This window comes from Haliotis cracherodii, unplaced genomic scaffold (genome assembly GCF_022045235.1).
Source record: "Haliotis cracherodii isolate W230 unplaced genomic scaffold, xgHalCrac1.p SCAF_15, whole genome shotgun sequence".
Lineage (NCBI taxonomy): Eukaryota > Metazoa > Mollusca > Gastropoda > Lepetellida > Haliotidae > Haliotis > Haliotis cracherodii.
The window spans coordinates 31759610-31774825 of record NW_027266270.1 but is presented as its reverse complement, the minus strand read 5'-3'; the positions used below and the strand labels follow the sequence as shown (position 1 = coordinate 31774825).

The window sequence follows — 15216 nt, the reverse complement described above, 5'->3', positions numbered from 1 at the left end:
AATCCCGGTTCGCCCTGATTATGTTTCTAGGTTTGTCAGCACCATACCCGTGCTCGTTGGTTTCACGAAAGTGGTAAACGCCTGAGACCTGCATCACTTCGGGCTTTCCTCCCACATTAACACTGATAAAATCAGTGTTTCATTTAAATTAAATAATTGTGAAATATATGACTGTTTGTCGCTTTGAGTGTGCTAAATCTATTTAGGGTCAAGTAACAAATCTGAACTAAAGGACGGGGGAAATTGGCAAGTGTGGGAAGAGTTAGACCAAGATTAATGCATTTATCTTGGGATTTTTCCTGGAATGTTGGAATAAGAGTGCTTAACACAAGAGAATGCACATTTACCTGATTCTTTTTTAATTTGAAAGTATTTTTAAAGTTTTGATGATTTAATCTATCTTCAAAAAAGTTTCATGCTCTGAATGTTGACCTGCAGATATCCTCAGCAATGCTTAACACGTTTTTTACCATATTTGGTATGATTGTTCCAGAGGAACAGCATGGTCCGCAGCAGCAGCAGCAGCAGCCTTGGTCTCCGTCGTTCTGTCACACCACAGAAGGGGGACATCCAGTACAAGGTGTTTGTTACCACGGGGATGGAGAAGGGAGCCAGTACCGATGCCAAGGTGAGATGCTGTTATATTTCACCAAAGTGAACATTTTCTATTTCCATATAAATATAGTACTTCATCTCTAAGTCTAAATGCATAATAAAGTAATGTTTTCATGCTAAAAAAACAACCTTTGTGTTGAAATTTCTCCATATGACCATGACTTCCATCATGTTGAGGGGTGGTCGGGTAGCCTACTGGTTAAAGCATTTGCTCGTCATGCAAGGATCTGGGTTCGATTCCCGGCATGCGAACAATGTGTGAAGCCCATTTTTGGTGTCCCCCACTGTGATATCGCTGGAATATTTCTAAAAGCAGCGTAAAACCAAACTCACTCAAAAATGATTCTAAAATTAATTTCATTACATGATTACAGGGGATATTCTTAGTGTAATGAAGATAAAAGTATATGTCAGACTGTTACCATTTTTCCAGGTATATATAAAAATGACTGGCACGAAGGGTAAGTTTCCCAAACATCGACTGACCAAGAAAGCAGGATCTGTCAGGTCCAACAATGCAGTGTCCTTCAACTTTGGCAAGGGCACGACCCACATGTTCAAGGTCAAGGGGCCAAATATCGGAGATATCAAGTCTATTGTTATGGAGGTAAGAAAAAGTCTTGTCAAAATCACCCAATATAACTAAACTTGGTGCAACAAAAACACCAGTCTAGTTCTAATTTGTTGATCCCCATAGGATACCAGGGTTGAAATGGTTCCCAGTTACCTATGTTTTAGATGGCATGAGTTGTTGCTCATAATATCGACACCTGGTTTGTCCGGCCCAGACTGGATCATTGACAGGCTGCCTTAATACAGCTGGTATATTGCCAATCTCATTAAAATCAGATCTTAGTTTTCGCTACAGCTAAACAAAGATCTGAGGGGATCTCATTACAGGTCACGTCAGAACGACCTTTCATGAAGTTTGACTGACCAATGAAATGACTGACAAGAAATCGACTTTAGCCAATCAGAAGGCAGCTTTCTCGAGCTTTATGATACTAGTTTCAAACTTTCATGGTCTGGTAAGTGACGCTCTGATTCGTTGGAGGGGCGGTCGGGTAGCCTGGTGGTTAAAGCGTTCGCTCGTCACGCTGAAGACCCGGGTTCCATTCCCGACATGGGTACAATGTATGAAGCCCATTTCTGGTGTCCCCCGCCGAGAAATTGCTGGAATATTGCCAAAAGCGGTGTAAAACCATACTCAGTCAGTCTGATTCGTTGGATGAAAGGTCGTTCTGACGTGACCCTTAATGGGATGTCCTCAGATCTTTGTTTAGTGATAGCGAGAACAAAGATCTGATTTTAATGAGATTGGTATATTGCTGACTGTCATATAAAGCACTACTCATACAACAAAGTATAGGTGTTGTATAGATCTTCTTGTTTCAATGTGCGTCATGTACAAGTTTAGATATGTAAGGCTTAAAAAAAAGAATTGGCTCTCAGGCGATGGCTTTGGCAAATATGGAGCGGGCAGGCGGTGTGTTTTTTTTTTGGCATGTTGAGACTAGTATGTAACCAAATAAACAGTTGTGTACCATCAACCTGGGAAAGGGCCTCCATACATAAACAAGCATACAACTCCTATTGCCGCCATGACCATGTGCAGTGCACATGTAAAGGGAAGTAACTGCATGTTTTATTGGATCACATTGTTTTTGAGTTAGGATTATGTTTTTTTTAAATGGAAACTAAAAAATAAACGTGCAGCAAATTTTATGATGATGCGAGCGGTGCCTGAGAACCAAGACTGTTTATTTATTAGCCTAACATATCAAAACATATACTCCCCAGGGAGTTGATAATGTAGTTAGAATACACAGCAATCCACTAACTTGGTAATAATGTCATTGAGTTTCTTGCTGTAAATTATTGGCCAATGAATATTTTTTGTTTATTTTTCTTTTCACAATTAAAAAAAAAATTGTTTCAAATTAAAAAGTGGCCTGTCATGTTGTTGTTAATGTTAATGTGAACAAAACCTTTTCTTCCCAGCATTCCGGAACCAGCAGGGAACAGAGCTGGTTTTTAGAGAAAGTGAAAATTTTGAACACAAAGAACAAGAAGCAATGGGTGTTCCACTGTGGCCAGTGGTTGTCGTACTACCACACAGATGGAAAGACGTCGCGACAACTCTTCCCACAAATTGCCTCCAAAACAGGTGAATTTGTCTTCTTACGTTTGCAAGCTTGTTCTGATCAAGCCTTGCTCATTTAGCATTTCCTTTCAATCATATATGTTATTGTAGCCTAGCAGTTGAGGTGTTTGCCTTTCATGCTGTATGGCCAGGTTCAGTTTTCCCCAGGGTAGCGAACCATTGTTTTGTGTCCGCTGTTGTGAAGTTGATGAGTGACTGCTAAAAAACATGTGAAACCTCAGATACTCTTTCACCTACCTCCCAACAACACCATCTTCCCGAGGCAAGAGAGTTAACTGACTATAAAAGTCCTGTTTCCACCCTTGCCGAACTTGGCTGGAATTACTGGGCTCGATTGTAGTGCCTCCAGTGGCTATTACCAGTTACGTCCCTTCTAAGCCTCTCCTATGGACCAATCAGATTCCACCTCTCATATCACTTGCGTTTGCTTCACACAAAATGGTGGCGCCCAGTCAGGACGATCTGATCGATAATCAAGATCTATATTGTGATAAAACGGCTCTTACATAGAGAAATGCATCAAATCATGTGAGCACCTTGATTAAAAACATGATAAGATTTGGAAAATATCTGCTGACAACAAGTTCGCTGTGCACATGCTTTGCAAATCCTGCAATTGACTGAAATCTGCATGACAGTTTACGAACCAGATTTTGATTTCGGTGCGCGATTTTGATTGGACTATGCATAGACTCGTTAGTCCAACCAAAATGTAACTCCGCAAGGGCGGAACTGGACTTTTATAGTCAGTTAACTCTCTTGCCTCGGGAAGATGAACAACACAGGAGTCAAACAGGTTTCACGGAATCTAGAACCAAAGCCTTTCTCCCATACACTTAACCCAACTGACATAAACTGGAACTTGGATTGAAAGTATTACAATCATATTAAATGATATACAAGTTATGTCCCTTCTAAGCCTCCCCTATGGACCAATCAGATTCCACCTCTCGTATCACTTGCGTTTGCTTCACACAAAATGGTGGACAAATAGATGTGTGATGGAATAAATGGGATTTAAATTCAAAACTGATTTATATTTTGAAAGTATTAACTATAGAAAAATAATCAAAATTAATCAGTGAAAAATAGTCAGTTTGGTTACATTTGTTGGAGATGTGCATATATGCTTTTGTGAAAAGAGGTGCCGTGCATGCTTTGGGTGTTCCAGGTATGTTTGACAGGTAGTTTGTCTTTGCATGTAGGGTTTGTGCAACGAAACCATGCCACCCTCCCCCTGCTTATTTGGACTTGTCCGTTTGTTAATGTTCACCCGTGTCACGCCACATGTGTCATCACCTCCTGGGTGTAACTGTAGGTATATTAACGCTCTTCTGTCCTGTAGAGTACGAGATCGTCACGGTGACGGGAGACAAGAGAGGAGCTGGTACTGATGCTAATGTATTTGTGAAATTATTTGGCAAAACTGGTGCTACCGGGAAGTTCCATCTACGGAGCAATGTGAAGTCAACATTTAAACGCAACAGCAGCAATTCCTTCCGCGTCAGCTCCAACTGTGTCGGTCCACTCACCAAACTCAGAGTGGAGCACGACAACACGGGCCTTGCGGCGGGCTGGTTTCTAGAGAGGGTGAGTTGTTCCCCTTTGTCTCTAGTCCTTTTTTAAATAAGGCTAAAAAAAATAATAGTCTTGGTTCTCAGGCACTGCCCGCATCATCACAAAGTTCGTCGCAGGTTTCGTTTTCATTTTCATTTAATAACAAAAATTAAAAATCATTAAATATTCCAAGGGTAGTTCAATACTATATTCCAGTATTTTACTCATGGAGGAATACATTTATGTAGGGATGCCCTTTTCCAGGTTGTTAGAAACATACTAGTTTGAAAAAATGAAAAAAAAAGACTCGCACTATATACTTAAAAACTATTGCCTGAGAATCAATTCTTATATTTTTTTTATGGGGATGTTATTAGAAATGGATTGTGTGACTTTAAACAGTTTGAAACTTCTTCATTGTAAGAATAGGCTATGATGGTGCCAGTTTAAGGCTGCCCAGCTGTCTAAGGCACTGTTCTGTGCAGAGTTGCATCCCTTGGCCATTCCAGGATCTGCAGGCTGTCTGTTTAGATCCAAGAGTCACCTCAAATCTTTGTTCTGTCATCACCATAGCTGGTGTACTGACTGTGGAATAAAACTAACAAAAACCATTTATCATACCTCCATGTCAGAATGATGAGATCTCATTAGTCCACGTGATCTTGATAAAATACTGTGTAACCCGCTTGGAGGGGAATATATTTCTCAGCGGGGGATTAATCTAGAATACCCTGCCACAAGCCAATCTGGCTGCACCTGTATTTCTGAGAGACAGAATAAATCCCTTATACCCTGCTTCAAAGCAAAAAGCTGCACACTTTTTCCCAGTGAATGGAAGTCACGTGGCATAGCTCAAACTAACCTCAGCTCAATTGAACTGTTGTTTTCTGTCAATTTTGAATTTGTTTGAATTCTTTACAATGTTATATTCAAACATTTTGGTAAGATAAATTCGTTGAAGCAGGATCACTCGGAGTATGTGGGGTTTTCTGCATCCCTGGTTAGGTTTATACAACACGCCTCCGGACGCATAAAATCCCATGTACCATTCGTGATTCTGTTACAACTTATAATAGATAAAATAAAATAGTCATCACCCATTAATCATCTTATTCCAGGTAGTCGTGACTGACCTCAACAACCCAAAGTGGAAATATTTCTTCCCCTGTGGTCAGTGGCTGGCTAAAGATGAAGGAGATGGCTCCATCTCGCGTGACCTCATCGGCAGTCGAGACCCCATGGCCATCAGGAAAAGTAAGTGTCAGGACTAGATTTTACCCATGCTTCAACCACTGTCAGCATCATGGGGGCACCTGCTGGGGTAGACTAACATATAGTCTCTGAAATGAACATATCATACAGAAAATAAAAATCTAATAAAAAGGGAGCCCAGTGATTCTCTTCATTTTCCTGATACTGCAGTAATCTAGACTTGCCAAACATTATAGACTTGCATGGGCTGTAGTTGATATAAATGTATCAGGGTCTGTAAGACAGACTACTGCTGGGGAGGGGAGGGCAGTTCCATCAGTTAACATTGGGCAGACCATAGGGGCCATGTTTACAACTGCAGTGGTATTGCAATAGGCTAATAGGCCACTAGACTAACATTTAGTCTCTGAAATCTTATATTACACAATATCCTTCTTGACTCTAAAAATATTTAAAAAATTCCCTATGCTGATTTCATAATAGAGCTAGCTTGAGCTGGCTAGACTTGCTTTTGTATGCATTTCTAGGTTATTATTTTTTCATAAAATAAATATATTCCACGGTCATGGTGCAGGACTAAAAGGCCACTATTGTAATAGTAATTTAATAGTTTGATAAGTATCATTACCATCCTAGACACCTGTGAAGATCCGGGTCAGAATAGGTCTTCAGCAACCCATGATTGCTGTAAAAGGCGACTATGCTTGTCGTAAGAGGTGACAGGATTGGGTGGTCAGGTTCACTGACTTGGTTGAAGATTGTCATCATATCCCAATTGCGTGGATCAATGCTCATGGTGTCAATCACGGGATTGTCTGGTCCAGACTGGATTATTTACAGACAGCCGTCATATAGCTGGAATATTACTGAGCGCGGCGTCAAACAACAAACAGACAAACAAAGCATCCATCCTAGAATTTTGGGAGTGGTCATTAATATTAAGGGGGAGGAGGTGGAGGGGATGGTGGTCTTAGGACTGTGTCATACTTTGCTGCCTCCCCCAGTTTAATGTATCAGTTTTTCGTGTCACTTTGTTGGTGTTGATTCTGAGACTATTGTGAGTCTATTTTTAAAAAAAAGGGTGAGGGTTTGTTGTCAGATCATGGGGTAAGTGTTATGAGAGTTGGAGCTGAAGACAAGGGAGATAACTCCTCTTATCATGATTATGAAGTAATGTTTTCTCCGGTGCTGATAATGTCATACCTAAGGCTTGACGTGAATAATCTCCCTTCTTCCACCAGTGGGCAAGTACAAGGTGACTGTGTTCACTGGCAACGTCAAAGGTGCAGGGACCGATGCCAATGTCTACCTGACCATGTTCGGAGAGAATGGAGATTCAGGGGAGAGACCACTCAGGAAGGCAAAGAAAAACAACTTCGAGAGAGGAAAGTGAGTTAGCCTTTGGATTGACACCAAGAGGGACTTCAGGATTGACATTAGGATTGATATGAGGTCTGACTGTAGGATTGACATTGGGATCGGCATTAGGATTGATGTTAGGTCTGACTATAGGATTGACATTGGGATTGACATTAGGATTGATGTTAGGTCTGACTATAGGATTGACATTGGGATTGGCATAAGGATTGACATTTGGATTGACGTTGGGATTGACATTAGGATTGGCATCAGGATTGGCATCGGGATTGGCACTGGGATTGACATTGGGATTGGCATTGGGATTGACATTAGGATTGACATTAGGATAGACATTGGGATTGACATTAGGATTGGCATTGGGATTGGCATTGGGACTGACATTGGGATTGGCATTAGGATTGGCATTGGGATTGACATTAGGATTGGGATTGACATTGGGATTGGCATTAGGATTGGCATCAGGATTGTTATTAGGTCTGACTGTAGGATTGACATTAGGATTGACATTGGGATTGGGATTGGCATTGGGATTGACATTAGGATTGGCATTAGGATTGATGTTAGTATTGACGTTAGTATTGATATTAGGTCTGACTTCAGACATGACTTTAGGATTGATAGAAGGATTGATTTTTAGATTTACATTTGGATTAAATCTTGTATTGACATTAGTTAGACATCAGGATTGACATTAGATGTGACTGCGTCTGAGATTAGGATTGTCTTTTTGATATCACAACTATATTTGGCTTCGCTGTATGAAGATCAGAGATTGATTAAGTGAGCATATTGTATAATCACACAATACTGTGCCCTTCTTTAATTTGAATAAACATTCAGATGAATATGTTGTAACTTATGAACTGATATCTTCATGGCTTGTGCATTAACTTTCAGGAGGGATGAATTCATTGTTGAATGTCCACGTCTTGGTCGCCTGGAGAGGTTGCGGATTGGTCACGACAACTCTGGGTTTGGGCCTGGATGGTTCCTGGATAAGGTAGGCATGAAACCTTTCTGCTTAATTTAAAATTTCTTCCTTGGGTTAATGTTGCGAAGGTCTCCAGATATTGCCCCGAGAAGGAAATTGCCTTTTTTCCACATGACGGCATCATTGATCATCCAGTATACAATATCTCCATGTTATTATGATACATGCCACTATATTCTTGTCTTGGAAGTAATGTCACCATCCCCGCCACCACGTGGAAGGGGGATATTGGAATGGCTGCTGTCCATCCATCCGTCTGTCCATGAGAGATATCTTCACAAAACTTGGCACACAGATAGGTCTAGTGGTGAACTGGTGCATTTTGATAGATTGGGATTATTTTTCTTAATTTCGAGTTTCCATCGCAACGACTTTGACTTCGACTGAAAATGGCGGGAGTGCTCGTTTCCGGAGCAGATCTTGAAAACCGTACAATATGTTTTCCCTTGCACACAACCAGACATGTCATATTGGCAGGGGATATGAGTATTTCATGTTTCTTCAAATCTGAATAACCAGTCAAACTTAATAGCAAAGATTGTATGTTTTTTTTTAAAATGTGCACCATCTTGGAAACTGGCTGCCATTTTAGAGTATGAATTGTCTAATGGGTGGCTAACTGGCATTTTCAAACAAGTAGTCCAACAGGAGCACCCACACAAGTTTTGGTGCTTGGGCCACAATTTGAACGATTTTCCTGAATATTGACTTAATCTGCTGGTCTGCAAGGATTTTCTCATCATCAAAATAATCGAGTTTTTGAAGAAATCTATTTAAAAAAAGCACCCTCGAGAGAACCAGGAGATTGTTCAGTATTACGACAAGGGGAGGGAACTCCCACATGAGGTATTCCCCAGTATGAGTGAGTGAATTGGGTTTAACGCCGCTTTTAACAGTATTCCAGTTATATCACGGCGTGTCAGCTTAATGTGGGAGGAAAGCCCAAAGTGATGCAGGTCTCAGATGTTTTCCACTTCGGTGAAACCCACCAGCACAGGTATGGTGCTGACAAACCTAGAAACATTATCGGGGCGAACTGGGATTCGAACCCACAATCATAGGTTTCTGGCGTGCCCAACGGACGCAGCTCTGCACAGCGAATTACAGCTTCTCAGACGCCCGGGCCACCTGGGCCACCTCCCCAGTATGAGACACGATGAGCCAGATCATAATAAATCACCGTTTCATGCATATAATAAGTGTATTTGATTGGAAAAATAGGTTTAGTAATTTGTCATTCGAACTGAACTCCAAAATTAGTTGTGGCAGCAAATGAGTATCAATCATATGATTGTAATGCGCAAGATAATCCTGGATGTTTCATCAGAGGTGAACTATGTCATGCCAGCATGTGTACGTGCAGATTTTGCCTGGGAGCAGAGTTATTTCCACCTGCATAGAGCTCTCCTTGAAAAAAAGGATAGTTTATTCTTCTGCTATCATTAACAAAACAGACTAAACACAAGCCAGTCGTTTACTCCTCAGCAACAGGAAGTAGGGGGAATGTTAAGGAGAACAGTGAAGACAGTTTCATCAAAGCACCATCTTCATCCGGGATGAGGCCTATGGGTGTTTAATGTTTGTTTTTTGTTTTTTTCATGGCAAATCAAAGACCTTTGGAAACACTGTTTGAGAATGTTTATAGAAATTATATGGTTGATGTTAAGGTGTGTCATGAATCATGTAACGCTATTTGCCTAAAACTATTTATTGTTGAAGAATGTTGAATGAACAATATAGTCTTTTAAGGCCTTCACAGTGAAGACTTTTTGTTGCCAAAGTAAGATTGTTTTCATTCGTTTCCACTTGATTTTGATAGTTATAAATTGTTTTATTTGAAGAATTAGAAATGTGAGAAAACATGTGCCATCTGTGGTTTGTTGTATGGAATCTATCAGGACAGGCTTGTTTCATTATCAGGGTTTGTGAATCTGAAGTTGCTCAAGACTCCATGAAGTAATCCCTCTATATTGAGGTATCAAAATACATGTTCTTTAAATTTGAGGAGTAAATATTGATAAATAGTTAATTAGCCTAGTGGGTTGTGTGTTTGCCTGTCCCACCAAAGGTTCTGGTTTGAATCTGCACATGCTGACCAATAATGACCACCACAATTATTAAAAATGAATGCATGAACCACAATTTAACATCACATCTGCAGTGTCTCAGCTGTGTGACAATGAGCAATGATGCAAATGAACTTTTTGGTTAAAAAATGAAAGCACACAATGTCTTAGGTTTGCAAAGAATTTACATGTTCTTCATGAAACAAAAAGAATGTAGTTTTTACGAAGTTTCAGCAAAATCACAGATAACTGTAACTCAAAAAATGTTTTATTACAGGAACAAGATCCATTGAGTCTTATCTCTGATGGAAAGGCACTAAACATGCAAAAGAAACAATTTTTCAATATATGTTTTAGCTCACTAGGTCTGAATGAGCATCTTACTCATGGTTTTCATATAAATAAAATATTAATTTTTTATTTCATTAAAAAATCAAAAGAACCTTCCTCTAAGAAACCACAAGGTTCAGAAATCTGAAACAGTGAGAAGATGGATAGAACACCGTGGGTGTTCAGATGGGTAAAATGGTACCAGTAGAATGAAGACGATCTGATAAAAATATGACTTTGAAAAGCTTTTGATGATGTTCCTTTAACCAATTCTGCACTCAAACTTTACAAGTTTATCAAGTTTATCGTGTGAACTGCATCCCTGTCATACATTTAGCAAAAGTAAAAGAGACAACCCCAAATGAGAAACGCCTATTACCACATTTCATCTAAATATTTACTTCATGAACCCGCAGATAGCCAGGAAGTCACTCTCTCTAGGGGGCGCTGTGCATATGGGAGAGAATCTCACTACTCACGCCCTTCCAATATTTACGAAAATGAGCGCAGTGTTTATTCCTAATGATGAAATTCAAATATGGCAGAGGTCACTGTATGTGTTTGCCTGACAGAGAGGGACTTGAACATTTCCTGCTGTGATTGATATGAGTTGCTATGTAGGGACTCCTGGATGGGGTGGGGCAGGGGAAGGGGGTGGGGCATGGGTGAGGGGGGTACTGGGGAGACTTCTTTGGGGGTGAATGGGAGAAAGGATGTGGTGGTTATGTTGAAATGTTGGACTGCTACCTGGAAGTATTCATTAATCCTGTTTATTATCTGATTTGGGGTGGTGGGGTAGCCTAGTGGTTAAAGCATTCCCTCGTCACCCCAAAGTGACGTTTGAATCATAAAGGGTGCAATGTGTGAAGCCTATTTCTGGTGTCCTATGCCGGGATATTGCTTGCATATTGCTTAAAGCGGCGTAAAACCATACTCACTCACTCACTCACTCACTCACTTTTATCTGATCATTTATTGCTTGTTTACCTTTCGTATAATATTTACACAATTCATTCAACTATGAAGAATGACTGATGTGACCCAAGTGAATTATGTAAATCCCGGGAACATGGCTGGCCCAGTCATCTAAGGTGTCACAATTCAGTTGGAGAGTTACGTCCCTTGGGTTTTCCAGCAACTTATTCTCACACCATATTGCCTTGTATATGTTTTAAGGTCTGTCGGCACTGCACTCATTCACTATTCTTATTATGCCTACATTACATTGGGTTTTCCACCAACATCAAGCTGACAGTTGAATTTTATCATTTGATGTTATAGTTGGAGTGTTTAACATTCTCCAGAATAAAGAAAAGGGGGGAGATGCTGAGTAGTCGTTAGGCTAACACTATATTGTTAGGTCATACGCAGAAGGGAAGAGTAGTCGTTAGGCTAACACTATATTGTTAGGTCAGGTGCAGAAGGGAAGAGTAGTCGTTAGGCTAACACTATATTGTTAGGTCAGGTGCAGAAGGGAAGAGTAGTCGTTAGGCTAACACTATTGTGTTAAGTCATGCGCAGAAGGGAAGAGTAGTCGGGAGGCTAACATTATATTGTTAGGTCATACGCAGAAGGGAAGAGTAGTCGTTAGGCTATTACTATATTGTTAGGTCATACGCAGAAGGAAAGAGTAGTCGTAAGGCTAACACTATATTGTTAGGTCAGGGGCAGAAGGGAAGAGTAGTCGTTAGGCTAACACTATATTGTTAGGTCAGGTGCAGAAGGGAAGAGTAGTCGTTAGGCTAACACTATTGTGTTAAGTCATGCGCAGAAGGGAAGAGTAGTCGGGAGGCTAACATTATATTGTTAGGTCATACGCAGAAGGGAAGAGTAGTCGTTAGGCTATTACTATATTGTTAGGTCATACGCAGAAGGAAAGAGTAGTCGTAAGGCTAACACTATATTGTTAGGTCAGGGGCAGAAGGGAAGAGTAGTCGTTAGGCTAACACTATATTGTTAGGTCATGCGCAGAAGGGAAGAGTAGTCGTTAGGCTAACACTATATTGTTAGGTCAGGCGCAGAAGGAAAGAGTAGTCGTAAGGCTAACACTATATTGTTAGGTCATGCGCAGAAGGGAAGAGTAGTCGTGAGGCCAACACTATATTGTTAGGTCATACGCAGAAGGAAAGAGTAGTCGTAAGGCTAACACTATATTGTTAGGTCATGCGCAGAAGGGAAGAGTAGTCGTGAGGCTAACACTATATTGTTAGGTCATACGCAGAAGGGAAGAGTAGTCGTAAGGCTAACACTATATTGTTAGGTCAGGGGCAGAAGGAAAGAGTAGTCGTTGGGCTAACACTATATTGTTAGGTCATGCGCAGAAGGGAAGAGTAGTCATTAGGCTAACACTATATTGTTAGGTCAGGGGCAGAAGGGAAGAGTAGTCGTTAGGCTAACACTATATTGTTAGGTCATACGCAGAAGGAAAGAGTAGTCGTAAGGCTAACACTATATTGTTAGGTCATACGCAGAAGGAAAGAGTAGTCGTAAGGCTATTACTATATTGTTAGGTCATACGCAGAAGGAAAGAGTAGTCGTAAGGCTAACACTATATTGTTAGGTAAGGGGCAGAAGGGAACCGGAAGGACATTTGGTGAGAGCACATGGCAACGGACACACACATGTAATCTACGAGAATAAATTCTTTTCCAACTATCACTCCAATGTCATGTCGTGATTGGGATATAATCATGTCAACACGGGCTGTGATATAACTGAAATACTGTTCAAAGTGTTGTTAAATAAATAAGTCCCTATAATGAATAAAATATTTATAAGTAAAAACAGAAAGTCAGGTTTGTGATAGATTTGTTGTGAAGGTGCTTGACCGTGGTAGATGTGGGTCCCAATCTCACCGTCATTTACCAGAATAATGACATAAGAAAATAATGTGATGGGTCCGTATTTGTCTGTATGTATGACTGTCCATATTGGACCCCGGTAGGATACATCATATCTGTATGCACGACTGTCTAGATTGGATCCCTTTAGGGTACATCATATCTGTATGTATGACTGTCCATATTGGACCCCTGAAGGGTACATCAATTCTGTATGCACATCTGTCCATATTGGACCCCTGCAGGGTATGTCATATCTGTATGCACGACTGTCCATATTGGACCCCTTAAGGGTACGTCATATCTGTATGCACGACTGTCCATATTGGACCCCTTAAGGGTACGTCATATCTGTATGCACGACTGTCCATATTGGACCCCTTAAGGGTACGTCATATCTGTATGCACGACTGTCCATATTGGACCCCTTTAGGGTACATCATATTTGTATGCACGACTGTCTAGATTGGACCCCTTTAGGGTACGTCATATCTGTATGTACGACTGTCCATATTGGACCCCAGTAGGGTATGTTCATATCTGTATGTACGACAGTCCATATTGGACAGCTGTAGGGTACATCGTGCTTGTTTGTTTGTTTGTTTGTTGTTTATGCTGAGTGTGTCAGTGTGTGCAGCATGACCCCAGCGAGGCAGTGCATGACTTCGCCATGCAGTTCCTGATGATATGCCAGACTTTGTTGACATTCCATATCTTTGAGAATCCACGGATGGCACTGCAGACATTTATATCTGAACTGCATGACTAATAGAATAAAGTAGCACCACCCAGAGGATTGCCAACAACGTAATTCTTCAAACTAATTTGTTTGATGAAGGAACACGTAATCGGCCTTATACAGGGCAGTTCTTAAACATCCTAATTTTTATTTTGTGAATGATTGGGGAAATGTCCAAATTTCCAAATCATCCTGTTCGGTTTGGAATTTGAAAACATATTGTGGGAGCACACTTAATAAAATCAACCAGCGCAATATGGGGCAATACGTCTCAAAGGCATCAGACTGATCTCATTATATCTCAGATATTTTCAGTTATTCCCAATAGTGGATGACATCATAAAGCTATGAATGATGTCATGGAGCTATTGGTGATGTCATGGAGTTATTGATGATGTCATGAGCTAATGATGATGTCATAAAGGTAGTGATGATGTCACCAAGCTATTGATGATGCCATGTACCTTCTTGAGATACAAAAATCCTTGTTGGGAACATCTGAGCAATAAATAAGTGTCCTCCACAGACAAATGAAATGAGCACAATTACGAAGTGACTTCTTTCTATTGTTGACTTGAACTCAGGAAATTATCATGTATTCTCATTTACTTGAAGAGAAAACAATATGTCTAGCAAATACTTGTAAACATTGTCCATTTATGCCCCACAAATTTGGCTCATTTCTTCACTCTGGTGGGGTACAAGTTAGTCCTTACCAAAATTACTCAACTTCTGAGAGTGATTCTAACCAATCATCACCTGCCCCCTCCCAATAGTAAAACAAGGAACTGTCACAATATTTAGTCAGTCCTGTCACCCTGTTATCACAGGGGATGGTCAGTATGAAGATAACAACTTGATTATCTCCCCTAGCCAGCTGGCCTGTCCCTTTCGGCGGCATGACAGATTTGTTTATTATGAAGCCAGCAAAACAAGGAGATATCCTGGGGCAATTTAGTGCCAATTATCTCATCGTTTGGGAGAATAATTGAATGAACAATTCTAATACAACAGTTATGGGAGGTGCACGAGTCCTGTTGCGATGAAATGTACGAAAATAAATGGTTTACTTTACTTGGTGAACTTGATGATGGAGAATTGTTTTGTGAGCAGACGTCAAGAAACTGGTCTTTGTGAAATGAACACTAATGTCAGAAAGAGTTCTAGAAATGTTTCTCCTAAGGTAATGAATGATACAAATTGGGTTGGGATGGGAAATCAGTTAGGGGAAGGCCAACTCATGTCACACTTAATGGATTTTGACAATGAGGCCAAATCAGTAATAAAGTTGTCATGATTAATTTGAGGTAAATTTCCTAATA

At 40.5% G+C, this 15216-nt stretch overlaps 1 protein-coding gene across 1 annotated transcript in view; it reads left to right on the top strand.

Moving 5' to 3' along the window:
- The window catches only part of LOC139462519 (lipoxygenase homology domain-containing protein 1-like), a 120394-nt gene that overhangs the window by 16132 nt on the left and 89046 nt on the right, over window positions 1-15216 (top strand). The window contains exons 5-11 of the mRNA XM_071244293.1: window positions 494-628; window positions 1049-1222; window positions 2617-2782; window positions 4125-4369; window positions 5455-5590; window positions 6790-6937; window positions 7826-7928. Coding sequence (XP_071100394.1) covers window positions 494-628; window positions 1049-1222; window positions 2617-2782; window positions 4125-4369; window positions 5455-5590; window positions 6790-6937; window positions 7826-7928 — 1107 coding nt within the window. The remainder of the gene's footprint in view (window positions 1-493; window positions 629-1048; window positions 1223-2616; window positions 2783-4124; window positions 4370-5454; window positions 5591-6789; window positions 6938-7825; window positions 7929-15216) is intronic.